Here is a 21,919-nt window from a genome sequence, read left to right as displayed (position 1 = left end):
GAGGGACACTGGTGGGAGATGACTGGTTTATGATATAGAGGAAAGATGACAATGCCCTGTTATTGAACGGAAGTGTAATATTGGTCTATGTATGTATGAAGCCAGGCATAGCTATAGTTTTGTGATTATCGGAAATCTTACCCTATAAAAATATAATTTAAGGTTTTGAGCAAAACTCGTGTTGTGTGACTGAAATTTCCCATTATCTGAAATGGGCATCTATACAAGAAGGTGCATTAAATTTCCATACAGAACAACTGCTTTCCTTGGCTTTATTACAAGTCTTCGAATGAATTTACACAAAAATGGCACCAAACCATCCTTCAACTCAAGATGTTTTGCTCCTGGTGGTAGAAAAATCTTTTTCTACCTGTATACTAAAAATTACAACCTGTTCTCACACTCACTAATAGCTCAGTGAGTTATTAAGTTGATTCCGAAGTGAATGTCACTGGTTCGAATCGAGGAGCCGCCATGAAGAAGATTTCCCAAGAAAATAGAAACAGCATCATCCAGATCATCGATAGCGGTCTCTTGGCCAAGAAAATTGCCAAACTGCATCATGTGAGGCCATGACAGGTGGAGGAATGTAAAATGAAGTCCGTCCATCCATTCAAAAGCCAAGAGGTGACATCCAAAATATTGGAGTCAACAAGTCGCTCATCACAAGGTCTATCAGTTCTGAGGCGGCAAACCCGGCAGTGGAGGCGGCTCGTATGCTTCACAATAGTGAGATCACAGACGTCCATGCAAGTGTGGTGCCCCTGAAGCTCCGGTAGCCACAGGGTACTGTGCCTCAGTTAAGGTGCGCTACTCATCTCAGGTGAGGAGTGGGATAACCATCGGTGTTGTCACATTTCATCTTACATACAGTTAGGTGCTTTCTCCCGGGGAGTTGGCTTGGGGCAGATGGGGTGTGGCGATCACGAGACATGGGACTTTCCAATCGCTAGGACAACCACCTGGGGGGCAGATACAACTTGGGGTAGAGGTAGGCACAACCATTTCACAAGCTTCAGTCAAGTCGGGACCACAGTTCTGGCAACACAGACCACTTGAGACTCTTCTTCTTTACGGGGCCCGAGGCTTAGAGCGGCAGCTCAGCCCGGGTTCCTCACTTCTAACGGGGACACCCTTCAGAAAGGACACTCTCTCTCTTTCAAACACCGGTGGTAGCTTCAATTTGTCTGGGATTTACTGGGGCCCATGATGGCGGAGACCAGTATCTGGGGTACAGCATCCAATCAGTAAGTAAAGAAACCTGGAACCGCAGCTGCTGACTAAGACTCTGAGTACCGACGCCGTCGCCCCGTGCTTCGGCGCTCCCAGGGACTGCCATCCCCATTGTCGTCCTGGGGCCTGCTCCACCTGTGGGGAGTGACAACACCTCAGCTGCATTAACACCGGCCCCAGGACCCCTGCAACGGTGGCTAAATACCTGACCACATACCACAGGTGGCGTCACGACAACAACCCCTATCATCCAGCTCCCATCCTCTATCCCATCTCCTCCTCATTACTGTACAACTCAGGGCCACAAAGCTGTGCAGAGCCACTCATCACCTCTCAAGACCTGAGACACCAGCCCGTAGATGAGTAAGGTTAACCCTTTGTCCCGTGGGGTGTTACACAAACACCGTGCGATGACGTTACACAAGTCTGGAATGGTGGCCTGAAAAAAGGTGAAGAAGTTTCAACTGCAATATCATCATAAGGAGCGCGGGGTCGAGTTTTAAAAAAAAATACGAAAAATCAATAGTAGAAGATTGTCACGGGAGATTTGGAGCAATGAGATGAAAGGCAATAGACCGCTTTGGTGGGTGCAAAGGGGTCTGGAAGAAACAAGGAAAAAGGGGCTAACGGGTCAAGAAATTGAAGGAACTGTCAAGTTGGATGGAGGAAGTCTGATGATATGGGGGGGTTTCACAGCCAAAGGTGTTGGATACTTGACCAGGATTGTTGGTGGTCTCAGTACTAAGCTATATGTGAATATCCTACAAGATGAGATACTTCATACACTCGAGTACTATGGGAATGAAAAGGACGACATAGTGTTCCAGCAGGACAACAACCAGAAGCATACGGCGTGACTGGAGAAGAAATGGGTCAATGACAATGAAGTAGAGGAGCTACATTGTCTTCACAGTCCCCAGACCTCAACCCAATCCAACACTTGTGGGTAGAGGTGAAGAAAAAGCTGTATATATACCTAAGAGAGTGACCAGTATACACCAACACTGGGAACGTGGAGAAGAGACCTGACCAGTATACACCAACACTGGGAATGTGAAGAAGAGACCTGGCCGGTATACACCAACACTGGGAACGTGGAGAAGAGACCTGACCAGTATACACCAACACTGGGAACGTGGAGAAGAGACCTGACCAGTATACACTAACACTGGGAACGTGGAGAAGAGACCTGACCAGTATACACCAACACTGGGAGCGTGTAGAAGAGACCTGACCAGTATACACCAACATTGGGAATGTTGAGAAGAGACCTGACCAGTATACACCAACACTGGAAACATGGAGAAGAGACCTGACCAGTATACACCAACACTGGGAACGTGGAGAAGAGACCTGACCAGTATACACAAACACTGGGAACGTGGAGAAGAGACCTGACCAGTATACACCAACACTGGGAACGTGGAGAAGAGACCTGACCAGTATACACCAACACTGGGAACGTGGAGAAGAGACCTGACCAGTATACACAAACACTGGGAACGTGTAGAAAAGACCTGACCAGTATACACCAACACTGGGAACGTGGAGAAGAGACCTGACCAGTATACACCAACACTGGGGACGTGGAGAAGATACCTGACCAGTATACACAAACACTGGGAACGTGGAGAAGAGACCTGACCAGTATACACCAACACTGGGAACGTGGAGAAGAGACCTGACCAGTATAAACCAACACTGGGAACGTGGAGAAGAGACCTGACCAGTATACACCAACCCTGGGAACATGGAGAAGAGACCTGACCAGTATACACCAACACTGGGAACGTGGAGAAGAGACCTGGCCAGTATACACCAACACTGGGAACATGGAGAAGAGACCTGACCAGTATACACCAACACTGGGAACGTGGAGAAGAGACCTGACCAGTATACACCAACCCTGGGAACATGGAGAAGAGACCTGACCAGTATACACCAACACTGGAAACATGGAGAAGAGACCTGACCAGTATACACCAACACTGGGAACGTGGAGAAGAGACCTGACCAGTATACACCAACACTGGGAACGTGGAGAAGAGACCTGACCAGTATACACCAACACTGGGAACGTGGAGAAGAGACCTGACCTGTATACACCAACACTGGGAATGTGGAGAAGAGACCTGATCAGTATACGCCAACACTGGGAACGTGGAGAAGAGACCTGAGAGCAGATTTCGTTGGAGATATGCTACAGAATCTGATCCAGAGCAAAGAATGATTCAGGCAGTGATGAAAATCAAAGGAGGATTTACAAAATACTAACAAAATAATAAAATTTAAATTTAGATTTTTAGAAGCAAAAAAAAATTGGTAATGCAGTGACATGACAAGAATCTGCATAACTAATCATATGCTTAAGAGCTACGAGCCACAGTTATGTATGAGATAGCCAAGGTGATTTTCTATAAAATGAAGGTCGTCTCACGCTCAGATTTGTAGTGGATGGTGAGATATGGAGCCTGAAAGTCAAAAGCTCAAAACATTGTTACCCTTTTGCTTGTCAGTGTATGTTTCTGCAGATCATAATAATATTGTGAACCATTGCATCATATATTGGAAAAGCAGTGATATAAGACATTACAGGAGTCACGACATCTTCAGGGGGGTGAAGGGCACTTTTATTTGTTTACAAAGGGATAATTTTGGGAGTCCTGGGAGCATCAGTGATTCCAAGATGGTGGCTCTAGAAGCCTGAGAATGGGGCTTTGCAGGGCTGCTCATACTCGGCCTCAGCTCCATTTATTGTCTTTGGGACTGAAATAAATAGCTAAGTGCAGCACTTGGCAGCCCCATAGACAATAAATAGAGCAGAGTTTAAGCCACAGCACCTCTACAAGGAAGGGGGTTCCAGAGCCCTGACTTTGAGACTTTCAGTGGTCTATCCTTCAGTGATCATTAGTCCACTACTAGGACAACCCTTTCTGATGCTACATGTTTCCACCAAGTAAAATGTCCTATACTCACCTTCTAGCACCATTCCAGTAGTGTCAGGACTCGCGTTCTCCGTGCTCTTGGAAGGTTGCGATGTCACGCGAGCCCTGTGTGGACAACCCCTTTAAATTATCCCAAATCCCATGTATTGGTGATGTCGCGGGCGGGGAGGAGGGTGTCGGCACACCGCGCTCACCCCTTCTGCTCGGGTCCGGCGGCCGCCGCTGCTCAGTGGTGGCTCGAGCTGTGGGCCGGATCCCGGGGGTTTCTCGAGCGGCACTCCTCACCCGTGAGTGAAAGGGGGTGTTTGGGTGAGGGGATTGTTTATTGTCCGTGACGCCACCCACGGTTGTGGTGATTTCACTACCGCTGCTCAATACGGGGATCCCGGGGATGGTGATGCGGAGCAGCCAGGTGTTGTGTTGCCCCTCCGTGGGTAGGGGTTGGTGATCCCGGGGCCCGGTGATGGCTTGGGAGGTGCAGGGCCTGGTGGGCGCGGGGACGCGGGGGCAGCGCTGTGCCTTGCGGCACCGTGGCACCCACTCAGCCTGAGACGTTGACACAGTTTGTACGGTAAACCAAACGGCTGGTAAGACGGTCCCACGGACGGCTGCGATTGCTCTCCCAGTAGGTGACGGTGATGTCCCTTTTCCCTGCACCTCTGTGTACTTGTTGGTTGCGATGGGTCCCCACCGGTAACCCGCTCCTCGGCTTCAAGCTGGGCCGAAGGAGCTCTACACTTTGCCCGCAGGCGCTGGCCCCCAGAAACTGATGCCCTGGCGGTGGCGGTGTCTCTGCTGTACAGGTTGGGCCGTTGCCTTCAATCGGGACCTGGCTGTTGGGGGATCCACGTCCCCTTCACTGACGGACTCGGCAAATTTGGCGACTCCCAGCCTTGCCGGGGTCCGAGAGGCCCCCGCCCTGGTGCTGACTGTCCTTCGGAACACTGCTCCAGACCACCGGGCACACAGCCTACGGGGTCCTTCCAGGAACTTCCAAACGGTCCCCCTCCAGACAGTCACCGCCGTTGCTGACCCTGCTGACCTGTCCTGCACACAGCCGGACTACTTCAGGCTTTTCTCTCTGTCACCACTCTTGCTTTCCTCCTTTACTACTTTCCTTTCTTTCCTTTTACTTAGCTGTTTACTTTAGCCCTGTCTAGGCTACTCCTCCACTCCTTCCACTTCCTCCTCACTCTCTCTCTCCTCACTATCTGCCTGGTTCTTCCCGCCTCCAGAGCTGTGAACTCCTCGGTGGGTGGAGCCAACCGCCTGGCCCACCCCTTGGTGTGAATCATCAGCCTCTGGAGGAAGGCAACAAGGATTTTTGGTTCAGCTTTGGTGTTCCTAACTGGGATGTAGGGTGTGACACATTCCCCCTTAGCAAAACGCAGACCGTCCGCGGGCTGCCGTCCAACACCGGTTTTATTTTTCTGCAAAAGATAACATGGTAATTCAACAAAAATACATTTTTAATAACTCTTCCCCTAACGGGAGGCACATTTACTTTAACGTTGCAAACGGTTTGCGGTTACGGTTTCTGCTCTCTCCCACCCAAGTAACCTGGCCCTGATGCTGCCCCTAAAGCCCAGGCAGCACCCCTTGACCCACAGTCCAGCACACGGTACCCGAGCGGGATCTGTCCTTGCCCTCCAGAGGGTAGCCACCGGTTCCTTTGGTGGCTGGGCCCTAGCCTGCTCTGCTCAGGGCCCTCCCTCCAACCTGCCTCTCCGGAGGCGGCCTGCGGAAAACGGTAACGGTAAACAACATATTTACAAGCCACTAACGTCTGTGGTTGCCCTGCAAGTTCACGGGCTTGTCCATGGATAGTTCCCATACAAAAACAACTTTTTAAACGGTCCCCACGGGGACAACGGTGCCGGCTCCAGCCGGTTCAATCACAAGGCAAATCAGGTGAACTTCGGATCATTTCCATCATTGGCAGAACTTTCAAACTTTTCAACCAAACAAACTGGTGGTCCCAACGGGGACGGTGCAGCGGGCATCCGCTGGCACTACTGGGCATTTTCGTCCTCCTCACCCGGCTCGGGGTGGAAGGACACAGGCACCAGCCCCTCCAGTGCATAGCAAGCACGGCGTGGAAGGGCCGCCTGATACCCGTTGTTCCCGGTTCGGGGGACATAGGTGGCCTCCATGCCAGGCAGGGCAACGACCCCCTCCTCTTCTTCCGACACAGGCTCAGTGTCAGGACCGGAGTCGCTATCTTCTGCCCCTGCCGCAGTCACAGAGGGGTGCACGTCCGACGGGCCAGGTGCGGTGCAGCGCGCGAGCGAGTAGGACGGAGGTAACACAGGAGCCAGGGGCAGACCGGGTCCCTCAGCCGCAGCGACCAGTCCCTCGGGGACACAGGGGCGTGGGTCATTCTCCAGCTCTTCCATCACGGCCTCCACTCCATACACTCGCGCCACAGCAACTAGGGCCTCCACCTCCGCGGCCCACTGCTCCATCAGCCCGCCGATCCGACTCTGGTAGTGACGGCAGATCCCCGCCGCCCGGGCCCTCAGCCATGCCGCTGTTCCAGACACCCGCTCGGTAGTCTCTGCAGAACTAGGTGGGGCAGACATCTCGGCAGTCGTGCTTTCCAGGAACTCAGTATTGCTGCAGAGTCCTGGCGTCCCTGCTTCTATAGCTGCAGCTACATGCGTCCAGCCACCATCGCGTCCCCCTTAGCTCTTTCCGGCCCCTCCTTTCTCGGGGCGGGGTTTTGGCCTTCGCGCCTCTACTACTCGAGAAGACGCTCGAGCGGGAACTTTTCGCGCCAAAGATGGCGACTTCTGAAATTTTCCTGCCGGATACCTCCGGCGGTAACAAGGCGCACCTCTACCTGACGGCAGAGCGGTAAGATCCTGTTCGTGACGCCAAGTTGTCGCGGGCGGGGAGGAGGGTGTCGGCACACCGCGCTCACCCCTTCTGCTCGGGTCCGGCGCCCGCCGCTGCTCAGTGGTGGCTCGAGCTGTGGGCCGGATCCCGGGGGTTTCTCGAGCGGCACTCCTCGCCCGTGAGTGAAAGGGGGTGTTTGGGTGAGGGGATTGTTTATTGTCCGTGACGCCACCCACGGTTGTGGTGATTTCACCACCGCTGCTCAATACGGGGATCCCAGGGATGGTGATGCGGAGCAGCCAGGTGTTGTGTTGCCCCTCCGTGGGTAGGGGTTGGTGATCCCGGGGCCCGGTGATGGCTTGGGAGGTGCAGGGCCTGGTGGGCGCGGGGACGCGGGGGCAGCGCTGTGCCTTGCGGCACCGTGGCACCCACTCAGCCTGAGACGTTGACACAGTTTGTACGGTAAACCAAACGGCTGGTAAGACGGTCCCACGGACGGCTGCGATTGCTCTCCCAGTAGGTGACGGTGATGTCCCTCTTCCCTGCACCTCTGTGTACTTGTTGGTTGCGATGGGTCCCCACCGGTAACCCGCTCCTCGGCTTCAAGCTGGGCCGAAGGAGCTCTACACTTTGTCCGCAGGCGCTGGCCCCCAGAAACTGATGCCCTGGCGGTGGCGGTGTCTCTGCTGTACAGGTTGGGCCGTTGCCTTCAATCGGGACCTGGCTGTTGGGGGATCCACGTCCCCTTCACTGACGGACTCGGCAAATTTGGCGAATCCCAGCCTTGCCGGGGTCCGAGAGGCCCCCGCCCTGGTGCTGACTGTCCTTCGGAACACTGCTCCAGACCACCGGGCACACAGCCTACGGGGTCCTTCCAGGAACTTCCAAACGGTCCCCCTCCAGACAGTCACCGCCGTTGCTGACCCTGCTGACCTGTCCTGCACACAGCCGGACTACTTCAGGCTTTTCTCTCTGTCACCACTCTTGCTTTCCTCCTTTACTACTTTCCTTTCTTTCCTTTTACTTAGCTGTTTACTTTAGCCCTGTCTAGGCTACTCCTCCACTCCTTCCACTTCCTCCTCACTCTCTCTCTCCTCACTATCTGCCTGGTTCTTCCCGCCTCCAGAGCTGTGAACTCCTCGGTGGGCGGAGCCAACCGCCTGGCCCACCCCCTGGTGTGAATCATCAGCCTCTGGAGGAAGGCAACAAGGATTTTTGGTTCAGCTTTGGTGTTCCTAACTGGGATGTAGGGTGTGATGGTGTGTGACCTGTGTCCCCTGGCTTGCCCAGGGCGACACAGTGATAACTGACTTAAAGGCAAATTGTCAGTAGGATCAACCCTCCGAAGCCGTCTATATTGGTATGTGGATCATAGGAAGCTGATTAAAATGATCCATTGATATCTGTGATCTGATGTCTTGGTGCAGAGAAATCCACGTTTTTCTATTATGTAAATGAGCTGTTAAGATCTCTGGGCCGGACAGAGATCTCCCCGAGCATCTCCAGTATCCTGAGCTTATTTTACATAGAAGGAGGCGTTTAAAAGAAAGCAAATCTGCTAGGAGTCATCGCCTCCCGAGTGGTCCAGAGATTTTGAAGCCTTCCTGTTCCTTCTCCGGTATTTGGAGTAAAGTTAGTGAAGTTGTTTTTTCACTAGTGCTTCCATTCTTTATCTTGTAAACCTTGTCGTTATCCGTTATAATTTTTATCTCCTTTATTGTTTAATAGTATCTGGCTCAGGTTCTAGGTATTGATTCATCAATTAGAATCAATGGAGAAACAGTCAGTGTTACAAGTGTGACGGCTGGAAAATTGATCCTTCTACTGTTTATCTACTTTATAATAAGCCTGTGCCCATCAGATACACAACAACATTGCTCATTGGCGTCATAAAGGTTGTGCATCACTGCTATCAATAACAGACATGATTGTACAATCGTCTTACAGAATGTTACTACAGGATGGGGCACATTACTACAAGGGACAAGATGGGCACAAATGGATGGGCACAAAAGGATGGGCACATTACTACAGGATGGGCACATTACTACAAGAGACAAGATGGGCACATTACTACAGAGGATGGGGAAAAGGATGGGCACATTACTACAGGGGACAAGAATGGGCACATTACTACAGAGGACAATGATGGGCCCATTACTAAAGGGGACAAGTATTGCCACATTACTACAGGGGACAAAATGGGTACATTACTACAGGATGGGGAAAAGGTTTGGCATATTACTGCAGGGGACAAGAATGGGCACATTACTACAGGGGACAAGATGGACACATTACTACAGGGTGGGGAAAAGGATGGGCATATTACTAAAGGGGACAAGAATGGGCACATTACTACAGGGGACAAGATGAGCACATTACTACAGGGTGGGGACAAAGATGGGCACATTACTACAGAGGACAAGATGGGCACATTACTACAAGGGACAAGATGGGAACATTACTAGAGGATTGGGAAAAGGATGGGCATATTACTACAGGGGATAAGGCTGGGCACTTTACTACAGAGGACAATGATGGACCCATTACTAAAGGGGACAAGGATTGCCACATTACTATAGGGGACAAGATGGGTACATTACTAAAGGATGGGGAAAAGGATTGGCATATTACTACAGGGGACAAGAATGGGCACATTACTACAGGGGACAAGATGGACACATTACTACAGGGTGGGGAAAAGGATGGGCATATTACTAAAGGGGACAAGAATGGGAACATTACTACAGGGGACAAGATGAGCACATTACTACAGGGTGGGGACAAAGATGGGCACATTACTACAGAGGACAAGAATGGGCACATTACTACAAGGGACAAAGACAAGGATGGACACATTATTACAGGGGACAAGGTTGGGCACTTTACTACAGAATACAATGATGGGCACATTACTACAGAGGACAAGGATGGGTACATTACTACAGAGGACAAGGATGGGCACATTACTACAGGGGACAAGGATGGGCACATTACTACAGGGGTCAATGATGGGCAAATTACTACAGGATGGGGAGAATGGTGGGCACATTACTATAGGGTACAAAAATTGGCACATTACTACAGAGGACAAGGATGGGCATATTACTACAGATGGGGACAAAGATGGGAAACAAATTATGAATTTTTTGAGATCTGAGTTATGATCATTTTTTCTTACAAATTTTGACACACCAAGCTCAAAAGGTTGGTCATCATCACTGGTGTAGAACCTCTGGATATGTCTGATGTGACATATTTATGTAAATTGGAAGACCTGGGTTCATGAAGTTGAACCTTTCTTGATCGATTCTACATTATTTACCGCCAGATTAATTAAAACCCTCAATACCAAGTGTTCTTAAAGAGGTATCGGAAGATAAGTATAAATGATCTGTGCTGGATACAGAAGGAAAGCCCTGAATTTGGGTCTACGCCTTTCAGTCTCGGGCACTGAAACTGCCCTTCTGACAACTCCTCCTGCCGGGGTAGAAATAAATAAATGCGTGTAGCTAGGATTATGACCACAAATTTGCCATGGTGCGCTACCCACGCTGCATATTTTATCCCTTCTGTAAAAGTTGGAAGGTAGGACTTATCACTAGTCCTTGGCAATCTCTTTACATGTAGATCAGATAAGAACTCCATATGAGAGATAAGTGACCTCACTGAGAGCCAAGTTACCTAATGATCATCAGCAAACACCACAATCCAGAATCATTGACCGATCCAGCACTTAGCTTAGAAAATCACTTTTTTATTACCATATCAATAAAACAAGCTGGACTTAAGTCAGACATTAAAAAAAACTTTCTCTATGAGATTTTGAACTTTTGGACTTCACATCAAGATGTTTTCTTATATTAGTGATAAAGTCATGAGTTAACATCATAAGTGCTGGATCCTTGTGGATTACAGTCGTGAAAGTTTAGTGCAGAATTTACTGGATATATTTGTAGGACATCTTCAATTCTGAGAATCTGCTGAGGAACATAGAATCATAGAGTTGGAAGGGACCTCCAGGGTCATCATGGCCAACCCTCTACTCAATGTTGTCCTAGGTTTGAGCAGAACTCATGGCTCCAGACCTGTCAGCCAGGGCAAACCAGGACACAACCAAAGAGATCACTAAAGAGATGGATTGAAGCTTTCTTGTTTACACATCCAACAGAAATGTGACAAGATGTAAAGATTGAGCAGGTGACATCAGATGTCACAAGTGACAGTATATATCTTCATGGTCTGCCCAGTAGGAGGAGTGTTAGGGGTGACATTCTGCTGAGCTGGTAAAGAAGTAGAGATCACCTGAAGATCTGCTCGGATCATCTTGGAACTCAGAAGGTACCTTCCACCATGTCTGACAACCTGGTCTACAATCCCGTGAGTACAGGCAGCACCTGGGCACGGTGCTGGTGGAAGCTGGGGCAGCTAGAGTTGGGTTCATATCACCAGTGGTGATTCCATCATGCTCCTCTATTTCATATTGCATAAATTGATAAGTAACAAACTAACTTAATTATCATTTTACCAACAATTTTGGATTCAGAAATTTTCAGGATGCGGTTTGCATGAATTTAGAAAAATAGCAAAGAGCCAGTTGTCCTTGGAAATTCACTGACTCCCGCACCTTCCAAGATCTCTGTGGAGCTCTTTGGTTCTTCTGGTGCTGAAGCCCTCAAGGTCAACCATTGACCAACTGAGTGACCCAAGTTCTTGGTTTGCAAGGAACGGGGAGCTCTAGGGCAGTCGAGGGGGTACGGACGCAGTCAAGGACCTAGGATGGGTGAGAATGATGTTTTAGGGTTATTTTAACCCCCTTCATTCCAAGTACTAGGTTTTGGGGTCTGGACAGACCCAAGACCATTAAGATGTGTTTGGACTCCAATTGGGGAACCTCTAATGCGTTGGTAGCTGACTCAATGGTTCTTCTCTATTCCCTACAAACCTTTCTTTGCACACAATGGACACATCAGTGTTTTCTTGTAAAGGCACATGTATGTTTTTTCTAATGTTTGTTTAATTTTTCTGATAATTTTTATTTAATTTTTTAAGTTTTGGGGACATTTACTCAAGAAAACGATTCACACATCGGTCTTAATTAAAATCCTTCTGAAGATTAATAAGCGCATATCTCGTAACACTTTCTGCACATTTTGGACAGCCTGTGCACCGCAAAGTGAAATCTATGCCAGCCTGGATTTCTATCTGTGGTCTAAGAAAAAGACTGATGCCACATCCTCCCTGTCTAATGTGAACAGGAGCAAACTGAACATGAAACATAGTAACAAAAAGGAGACAGACATACTCTGTAGTGCTAAGCTATGGGGAACAATGAACATGGGAATATAGACATGCATTAGTACTATGAAAAACATGGAAAAATTGAGATACTTAGCACACAAAAATGGCCAGTTTTATGTGAGCCCAACAGCCAACGGCAAGGCAACCTCATTTTATTGAGTCATTATCAAACTAAGCCCTCTCTTTGGGGTAAATTACCTACAATTTCTGGATGGATAGGAATCTTCGGATTGAACACTCCTGCTCGTCAGCCTTAGGCTATTTTAATTCTATAACTGCAGGTTCCTTAACCCAAAGAGAGGCATTAGTTTGATAGGGACCTAACAAAATGAGGTCGCCTTGCCGTTGGCTGTTGGGCTCATTTAAAACTGGCCATTTTTGTGTGCTAAGTATCTCATTTTTTGCATGTTTTTCATAGCAGTAATGCACGTCTATTCCTATATTCATTGTTCCACATGTCTTATTGCTACAGAGTGCAACGGTCTCCTTTTTTATTCTGTCTGTGGCGCAATTCATATTTTCATTATTTTAAATGCAGTGTGAAAAGGAAAGAGCAAAGTGCTTTGTAGTCAGAAATGGTTCTACAAAGAAAATACAGTATCTGTGATTAAAGTTCACACATTGAGTTTTGCTTTAACCCTCTGGTGACCTCCTCCAAACATTCGGGGCGGGGTGTGCATTGTATGGCGCAGGCTCAGGAGCTGTTTTACATAGTTGGAACCCGTGCTGTGATCAGAAATGGAATTGATCGCTACAATTTTACCTCTAATTTCAACATAGCAGCCGCCCGTTCCATCAGCCATTGCTGCCCCACGGGATGCAGTCGTAGGGGGATTCCTAACTGCCCGTGTGTGGCTAAGCGTCATAGATGATCAATTCTACAACAGACTTGTAGAATTGTAGACTGAAATTAGTTTATGTGATGCACTCTGCATAGGCAGCAAAAAGATGACAACGCTGACTTCATTTTACTGAGAGCTTTGTAATTTTCTTTGTGGTTTATGCAGAGTGCAGCAGCTGATGAATGACACTTGTCAACTGTTGGGCTCTGCATAGCCAGCAATTGAAATACCAAGCTGAGCGGGTAATAATGAGGACTCTATTAAATACTCCTATAGGACTAAAGGGTGCTTTACATGCTGCGACATCGCTAACGATATATCGTCGGGTCACGTCGTTAGTGACGCAGATCCGGCATTGCAGCGTGTGACACCAAGGAGCAACGGTCAACTAGCGCAAAAACGTCAAAAATCGTTGATTGTTGACACGTCGCTCCTTTTCATAATATCGTTGGTGGTGCATGCCGCTGGATGTTCGTCATTCCTGCGGCGTCACACATCGCTGTGTGTGACACCGCAGGAACGACGCCCCTCTTCTGCTCATTGCGGGTGGCCGCAGGTACGAGGTTGTTCCTCGTTCCTGCGGTGTCAGACACAGCGATGTGTGCTGCCGCAACTGACCAAGCAACGATTTTTCGTAAGTGAACGACGTGTTACAGACCAACGATTTTTGTCTCTTTTGTGATCGTTTAAGGTTGCACATAGGTGTTACACGCTGCGATGTCGCTACCGGCGCCGGATGTGCGTCACAAACACTGTGACCCCGACGATATATCGTTAGCGATGTCGCAACGTGTAAATGGCCCTTTAGTAATGTGACGTTCATAACTCATATGTAGTATACAGTAGACCTTATATAAGCCATGTGCATCACAGTCCATATAGCAATATTTTGATTGAGGTGTTACATTGTTAACAAGATATTTGGGAGCGTATACGTTCTGCCTCCAACCCTCTGGCATTGGACCAATTCTCCTGGGAACTCCCCGGATTGACCCTAGAGTGTCCATTTTGGGTGGGGATCTAAGGCACAAGATTCTTTGGAAAGCCAAAGTTGGCAACTATTGTGTTGATAAAAATGTTAGTTTTATATTATCAAGGTAGTAATACATAAAGAGTTTTGCCTTAAAGGGAACCTGCCACCAGATTTGGTGACTATAAGCTGCGGCCATGAGGCGCCCCAGAGGCTTCAGTCGCCACAGGGTACTGCACCTCAGTTAAGGTGTAGTATTAGTTCCGGGTCAGAAGGGGGTTAATCGCTGGTGTGTCACCTCTCAACATACAAACAGTTAGGTGCTTTCCCACCAGGCTCCAGACTAGGGTAGGCAGGGAGGTTTGCCATCATGATGCATGGGACGTTCCCGGTCACTAGGACAACCCACACCTCGGGGGTGGCACCACTTGGGGTAGAAGTAGGCGCAACCTTTACACAATAGTTAGTCAAGTGTCGGAAACCACTTGGGACAGGAGTAGAGACACATGTGCTTGCAACAAGACTCTTTCACATCTTCCACACTTGGGGCCCATGGCTTGGAGCTGGTGGGTCAGCCCGTGTTCCTGAGTGGAGAGGAGAACCTGTAGCTAGAAAGACTCTCAAAGGCACCAGCAGTGACCACCGACTGACCAGGATCTGCTGGAGCCCATCTTGGCAAAGACCGGCACTTCGGGGGCAGCGTTTCATAACTTGGCAAGTAAAGACACCTGGAACCACACCCACAGCTTCCGACTCTCTTTACCGGTGCCCCGCGCCTCGGCGCCAAAGGAAACCATCACTGCTCCCGTCTCCATTACTCCCCAGGGCCCGCTCCACCTGTGGGGAGCGATACCATCCCATCTGCGACCATCACCACTGACCCCGAAGTACGACACCCGCAGCAGTGGCCGCATCCCTGGCCGTATACCATAGATGGCGTCACAGTAAGAGACTTTCCTCATTGTCACCCCCATCATCCACCACCAGCTCTCCGCTCCATCCTTCCTTCCATCCTCCTCCACCCTCCTTCCTGAACGTCTCAGGGCCAGGCCACCCCGTGACACCGCAGAGACCTGCACTACCGGCCCGACTATGAGTAAGGTTAACCCCTTGCCCCGTGCGGCATCACAGCCACCACCAGTGGCCAGCCTGTGTGCATGATGTAGGACGAGTCATGCACCCAGGCTTCAGAAGAAGGAGGACAAAGATGGCCGAAAGAGGAGGCACCAGACCCAGAGCACGGAGACACCCATCCTTAGGTGAGTATTATAAATTGATTTTTATGTTCTACACAGCTGCATGGGCTCTTATATACAGTATGTTAGAATGCTGTATATAAGAGCCCACTGGTGGTGGCCACAGCTTATAGGCCCCAAATTTGGTGACAGGTTCTCTTTAAAGGGTTATCTAAAAAAAAAAAATGAAGCTATCCCTTATCCACAATATAGGAAATAAATGACGGATCGCTGGGGTGACGCCGATCTGAGATTGAGGCTTGAGATCAGCAGGAACAGAACGGAGGTGCCCAGGATTGTCCTCTATTCCCCTTAAAATCTATGGGACTCCTGAAAACAGCTACTCGGCCATTTCCGGCAGTGCCATATAGAGTGAATGGAGCTTACATGGCGCATGCGCACCCCTGCGGGAACCTATTCTTGAGGATCCAGAGCCCTGATCTCAGGATTGCTGGCATATGACCATTTGGATAAGGAATAACTTAATTTTTGGGAATAACCTATTAAATCATTGTTCAGCAAGTATACAGGAAATCCTAGCTTTACAAACATACCATAACTCTGCATAACTCTCTCCTTCCTGACTTCTGACCCATTTTTCCTTTACGATTGTGATCTTTGCTCCGCAGCCTGTTCCTTACACCGCCCATTTTCACAGTGGCATCACGAGTGGCTCCGTGGTTATCATCAGTGGTGATGTCCTTCCCTCAGCTGAAAGGTCCGTAATGCTTTTATTTTATTCTATATTATTATTTTGCACTTATTGTACCTTTTGTAAGGAAATCTAGATTGTTATACAAAAGTAAAGTGAAAAAAGAAAACACTCCCTTTTTATCCCCCGATCTTCCTTTTCCATTGCTGCCCTGGGAACGCTGCTGATGAGAGTGTGCGCTGCCTGGTTCCAGCAGGAAGCAATGTTACTGCACAGCTATGGGAAATTATTCACCGGGCAGTGGTGATTTGTCTTTAGTACATGGATCCCACAAAGAGTTAAGGCCCCGTTACACGTAACGACATCGCTAACGAGATATCGCTGGGGTCACGGAATTCGTGACGCACATCCGGCATCATTAGCGACGTCGTTGCGTGTGACACCTACGAGCGACCGCTAACGTTCCCAAAAGCGGCACAAATCGTTGATTGTTGACACATCGTTCCTTTCCAAAATATCGTTGCTCATTCAGGACGCAGGTTGTTCGTCGTTCCTGAGGCAGCACACATCGCTACGTGTGACACCCCGGGAAAAAAGAACAACAGCTTGTGGGAGTGACGTTAATGCGGCTGCTCTCCGCCCCTCCGCTTCTATTGGTGGCCCGCTGTCTGATGTCGCTGTGATGCCGCACGAACCTCCCCCTTAAAAAAGAGTTTGTTCACCGGCAACAGCGACGTCGTTAGGAAGGTATGTGTGTGTGACGCGTACCGGCGATATTGTTCGCCACGGGCAGAGATTTGCCCGTGACTAACGCACGACGGTGGCGGGTGCGATCGCTAGCAACATCGTTAGCAATATCGCTGCGTGTAAAGCGGCCTTTATTCTGGAATATTTGGCAATGCTATTGCTCCATCTGCAGGTTAAGCCCGCTTTACACACTACAATATATCTTACAATGTGTCGGCTGGGTCAAGTCGTAAGTGACGCACATCCGGCATCGTAAGGTACATTGTAGTGTGTGACAGCGACGTGCGATTGCGATTGAACGGTAAAACGTTCATCGCACGCACTGTCAAGGCTAAAATGACAATGATGATGGTGAGACTCAAAAGGTCTCTCGGGATCTGGCTGCTGTTTCTAATCATAATGTCATGTGTGCACACGAGAATGAAGAATAACTGGACAGCAAGTCAGTTACATCTAGCTCCATGACTGGCTCTGACCAAGTGATCTTTATTATTTGAAAAAAACCTAGACTGAGCAGTAAGGGGGTGTAAACAAAAGTTTTAGTCCAATCAAGTATCGCAGGGCAGGGCTTCATGATGTAGAGAGATCTGCATAGTCTCTTCCTGATTGGTCATTCCAGGCTCCAGGAATTTCTTTTGTTTATCACCTCGGGTGTAGGAAATAACAGCCATCTTTAAACTGTATATACTGTGTCTAAGGAAAATACACTGAATATGCAATATACATATATACATGTTAGTAAGAAACAAAAGCATTCACAAATATGTGTGTTAAGCCCGCTACACATGCTTCAATATATCTCACAATCCGTCGTTGGGGTCAAGTTGTAAGTGACGCACATCCGGCATCGTTTGTGAGGTATCTGCGTGTGACATCTACGTGCGATCAGGATTGAACGCAAAACCGTTGATCGCAAACACATCGTATCATTCTCTAGAATTGAGCGTTTTGTTGCACGAACCTAGTGAATTGTAACGTGTGACATCCCTCATACGATTTTGGTGTCTGATGCTATGTGCGCAGGTGTGCGCTCTGCACCGCAGCTTTAAAAAGGTCTGCTTCAGAGCGCAGCTGAAAAGCTGCGTTCTGAAGCACCTCACAATGTCTGTCATTCACTAATCTCTGTCAGTCCGTCACTATCTCTGTCCCTCACTCTCTGTCCATGTCAGTCTATCCCCCTCTCTCATATACTCACCGATCCCCGATCCCCGGCGCTGCACGGCATTCACACTGCTCCGGCGGCTTTTACTGTTTTGAAAAAGCCGGCCGCCCATTAAACAATTTCGTATTCCCTGCTTTCCCCGCCCACCGGCGCCTATGATTGGTTACAGTGAGACACGCCCCCACTCTGAGTGACAGGTGTCACACTGCACCCAATCACAGCAGCCGGTGGGCGTGTCTATACTGTGTAGTGAAATAAATAATTAAATAATTTAAAAAAACGGCGTGCGGTTCCCCCCATTTTTAAAACCAGCCAGATAAAGCCATACGGCTGAAGGCTGGTATTCTCAGGATGGGGAGCTCCACGTTATGGGGAGCCCCCCACCCTAACAATATCAGTCAGCAGCCGCCCAGAATTGCCGCATACATTATATGCGACAGTTCTGGGGCTGTACCCGGCTCTTCCCGATTTACCCTGGTGCGTTGGCAAATCGGGGTAATAAGGAGTTATTGGCAGCCCATAGCTGCCAATAAGTCCTAGATTAATCATGTCAGGCGTCTATGAGACACCTTCCATGATTAATCTGTAAATTACAGTAAATAAACACACACCCGAAAAAATCCTTTATTAGAAATAAAAAACACAAACATATACCCTGGTTCACCACTTTAATCAGCCCCAAAAAGCCCTCCTTGTCCGGCGTAATCCAGGATGCTCCAGCGTCGAATCCAGCGCAGCTGCATGGAGGTGACCGGAGCCGCAGCAGACACAGCTGCTCCTGTCACCTCCACGCAGCTAATGAAGACAGCCGCGCGATCAGCTGCTGTCACTGAGGTTACCCGCTGTCACTGGATCCAGCGGTGGATGCAGCGGTGGCCGCGGGTAACCTCAGTGACAGCAGCTGATCGCGCGGCTGTGTTCATTTGCTGTGTGGAGGTGACCGGAGCGGCTGTGTCTGCTGCGGCTCCGGTCACCTCCATGCAGCAGCGCTGGAAGCGACGCTGGAGCATCCTGGATTACGCCGGACAAGGAGGGCTTTTTGGGGCTGATTAAAGTGGTGAACCAGGGTATATGTTTGTGTTTTTTATTTCTAATAAAGGATTTTTTCGGGTGTGTGTTTATTTACTGTAATTTACAGATTAATCATGGAAGGTGTCTCATAGACGCCTGACATGATTAATCTAGGACTTATTGGCAGCTATGGGCTGCCAATAACTCCTTATTACCCCGATTTGCCAAAGCACCAGGGCAAATCGGGAAGAGCCGGGTACAGCCCCAGAACTGTCGCATATAATGTATGCGGCAATTCTGGGCGGCTGCTGACTGATATTGTTAGGGTGGGGGGCTCCTCATAACGTGGAGCTCCCCATCCTGAGAATACCAGCCTTCAGCCGTATGGCTTTATCTGGCTGGTTTTAAAATTGGGGGGGAACGCACGCCGTTTTTTTTAATTATTTAATTATTTATTTCACTACACAGTATAGACACGCCCACCGGCTGCTGTGATTGGGTGCAGTGTGACACCTGTCACTCAGAGTGGGGGCGTGTCTCACTGTAACCAATCATAGGCGCCGGTGGGCGGGGAAAGCAGGGAATACGAAATTGTTTAATGGGCGGCCGGCTTTTTCAAAACAGTAAAAGCCGCCGGAGCAGTGTGAACGCCGTGCAGAGCCGGGGATCGGGGATTGGTGAGTATGAGAGAGGGCTGCTAACTTCAGTAATTTAGGAGTTTAGCGGTCACCGGTGAGTCTTCACTGGTGACCGCTAATCAGGAAGCGACACAGACAGAGCCGCAGCATGACCATGAAGTCGGGTGAAGTTCACCCGAGTTCATTCTGACAGTGCGGCTCTGTCTGTGTCTGCTGTCATCTGCCATTCACCTCTGCTACATGGCTGTCTGTGTCTGCTGTCATCTGCCATTCACCTCTGCTACATGGCTGTCTGTGTCTGCTGTCATCTGCCATTCAGCTCTGCTACATGGCTGTCTGTGTCTGCTGTCATCTGCCATTCAGCTCTGCTACATGGCTGTCTGTGTCTGCTGTCAGCGGCCATGTAGCAGAGCTGAATGGCAGATGACATAGTAAAAACGCATCCCTACACATTACACACGCTTGGCAAGTCAATAAATAAAAAAAAAAAAAAGGTGCTCAATGCATACGTCACAGAACACATGATCTAAAGGATCGCACACAAAATTGACCAATTTAACATAGACTACTAACGCTCGTGTGACAGCAAATGAACGACCTACGTGTGATCTCATAAGATCCCGTATGCGACCTGGGCGTGTCACATCGCAAATGCGATTGTACAACTAATTGCAACGTGTAAAGTGGGCTTTAGTTCACATCTACTAGACTATATACCTGAGTCTATGAAATGGCTGAATTAAGTATTTTTGTTTACTCAATTCCTGTCCTCAACAGCACGTCGTTCATTCCTCATGAATTGAACGTCAGATTGTTCATCATATCCGGGGTAGCGCACATCGCAGTGTGTGACACCCCGGGAACGATGAACAGATCTTACCTGCATGTTGCGGCTCCCGGCCGACAATGTGGAAGGAAGGAGGTGGGCCGGATGTTTACGTCCTGCTCATCTCCGCCCCTCCGCTTCTATTGGCCTGCTGCCGCGTGACGTCGATGTGACGCTGAACATCCCTCCCACTCCAGGAAGTGGACGTTCGCCGCCCACATCGAGGTCGTATGGACAGCTAAATATGTGTGACGGGGGTTAATCGTTTTTGCGACACATTTAACAAATTGAACGTGCTGCACATACGATGGGGGCGGTGCAAATCGCATACGATATCGTATGCGAAATTGCAACGGGTAAAGCAGGCTTTACACTCCTGTTTCTCACACTACACCCCTTTGAAGGCCATGCCCCTTTTAAGACCTGGGAAACTCGCCAGATCATTTTGTAAAGATCGAGATCGGGATCGAGCTAACACGAACTTACGTCCGATCACCGATCTTGGACTTTACAGTTATGGGATGGGGCGGGGGGGAAGGGCTGTAAAATAAAGAATATAGGTAATAATAAACATTGTCACTATACTTACAGGTCCCGCGACGCGTACTGCAGACTCTGTCTCCCGGCCGCTTCTGCTTCCGATCATTGCTGTGCCCCCGGGTTACAAGACCTTAGGTGATGTCATAGCCATGTGACCAGTCTGGTGTGAATATTGTACAGATATTGATTTACAGACTGGTCACATGGCTATGACATTATCGAAGGTCCTGTTAACTGAACTTTGATTGTCACTGTGCTAGTGTGGCATTGGCATCACCTGGTACAGCCGCACACTCTCCTGACAGGAGCGGTCGGCTGCATGTCTTTTCATGTAGCTCAGGCGCTCATGTCTGGATAGTGTCAGTCTGTGTGGGGTGATGCCCATGCGAGACTGCACGAGTCATCCACAAGTGTCAGCCTGCCTCTCACTCTGTACAGACGCTGTCTATTCACAGTGATGAAGCAGAGCTGACAATGCTCTCCATGTGGACTATGTCGGACTAAGGATTGTTTTTATAATAAAGATGGAGTCTCTAAATTTTTTTTGCTTTATTTCTACTAAAAAAAATTTTTTCTCTGTGTTGTATTTTTTTTACTGTTTACTAGAAATTCATGGTGGCCATGTCTAATTTGCCGTGATACCATTAATTTCGGGCTTATTACCATCTGAGAATACAAAGCTGGTATTAACCCCTTTATTACTCAGCGTGCCACCACCACCAGAGCCACTGGACGAGCCGGGTACAGTGTCTGGAAATGCACAAAGAAACAATGTGACATTTCCAGGGGCGGCTGCGGTATTCTCAGATGGTACTAAGCCAAAATTCATGGTGTCATGCCAAATTAGAAAAGGCCACCATGAATTTGTCGTAAACAGTAAAAAAAAAAACACAACACAGAGAAACATTTTTTTTATTAGAAATAAAACAAAAAAAATGTAGAGACTTTATCATTCTTATACAAAAACCCTTAGCCCGGC

The 21,919-nt window shown here is 48.8% G+C and overlaps 1 protein-coding gene across 2 annotated transcripts in view; it reads left to right on the top strand.

Annotated features, from left to right (window-relative positions):
* Nucleotides 1-11,120: 11,120 nt before the first annotated feature.
* LOC142313209 (galectin-8-like) overlaps nucleotides 11,121-21,919 on the top strand; it is a 36,410-nt gene continuing 25,611 nt past the window's right edge. Inside the window, exons 1-2 of one of the 2 annotated variants that reach the window (XM_075352191.1) lie at nucleotides 11,121-11,357; nucleotides 15,994-16,082. Coding sequence is in view for 1 of the 2 variants with exons in the window: in XM_075352190.1 (XP_075208305.1) it covers nucleotides 11,370-11,396; nucleotides 15,994-16,082 (116 nt within the window). In the remaining variant the exon portion in view is untranslated. Of the gene's footprint in view, nucleotides 11,397-15,993; nucleotides 16,083-21,919 lie in introns of both variants that reach the window. The other variant, XM_075352190.1, reaches the window with a different exon arrangement.

This window comes from Anomaloglossus baeobatrachus, chromosome 5 (genome assembly GCF_048569485.1).
Source record: "Anomaloglossus baeobatrachus isolate aAnoBae1 chromosome 5, aAnoBae1.hap1, whole genome shotgun sequence".
Taxonomy (NCBI): Eukaryota; Metazoa; Chordata; class Amphibia; order Anura; family Aromobatidae; genus Anomaloglossus; species Anomaloglossus baeobatrachus.
The sequence above is the reverse complement of the archived record's forward strand: the minus strand, read 5'-3'. Positions and strand labels throughout refer to the sequence as shown.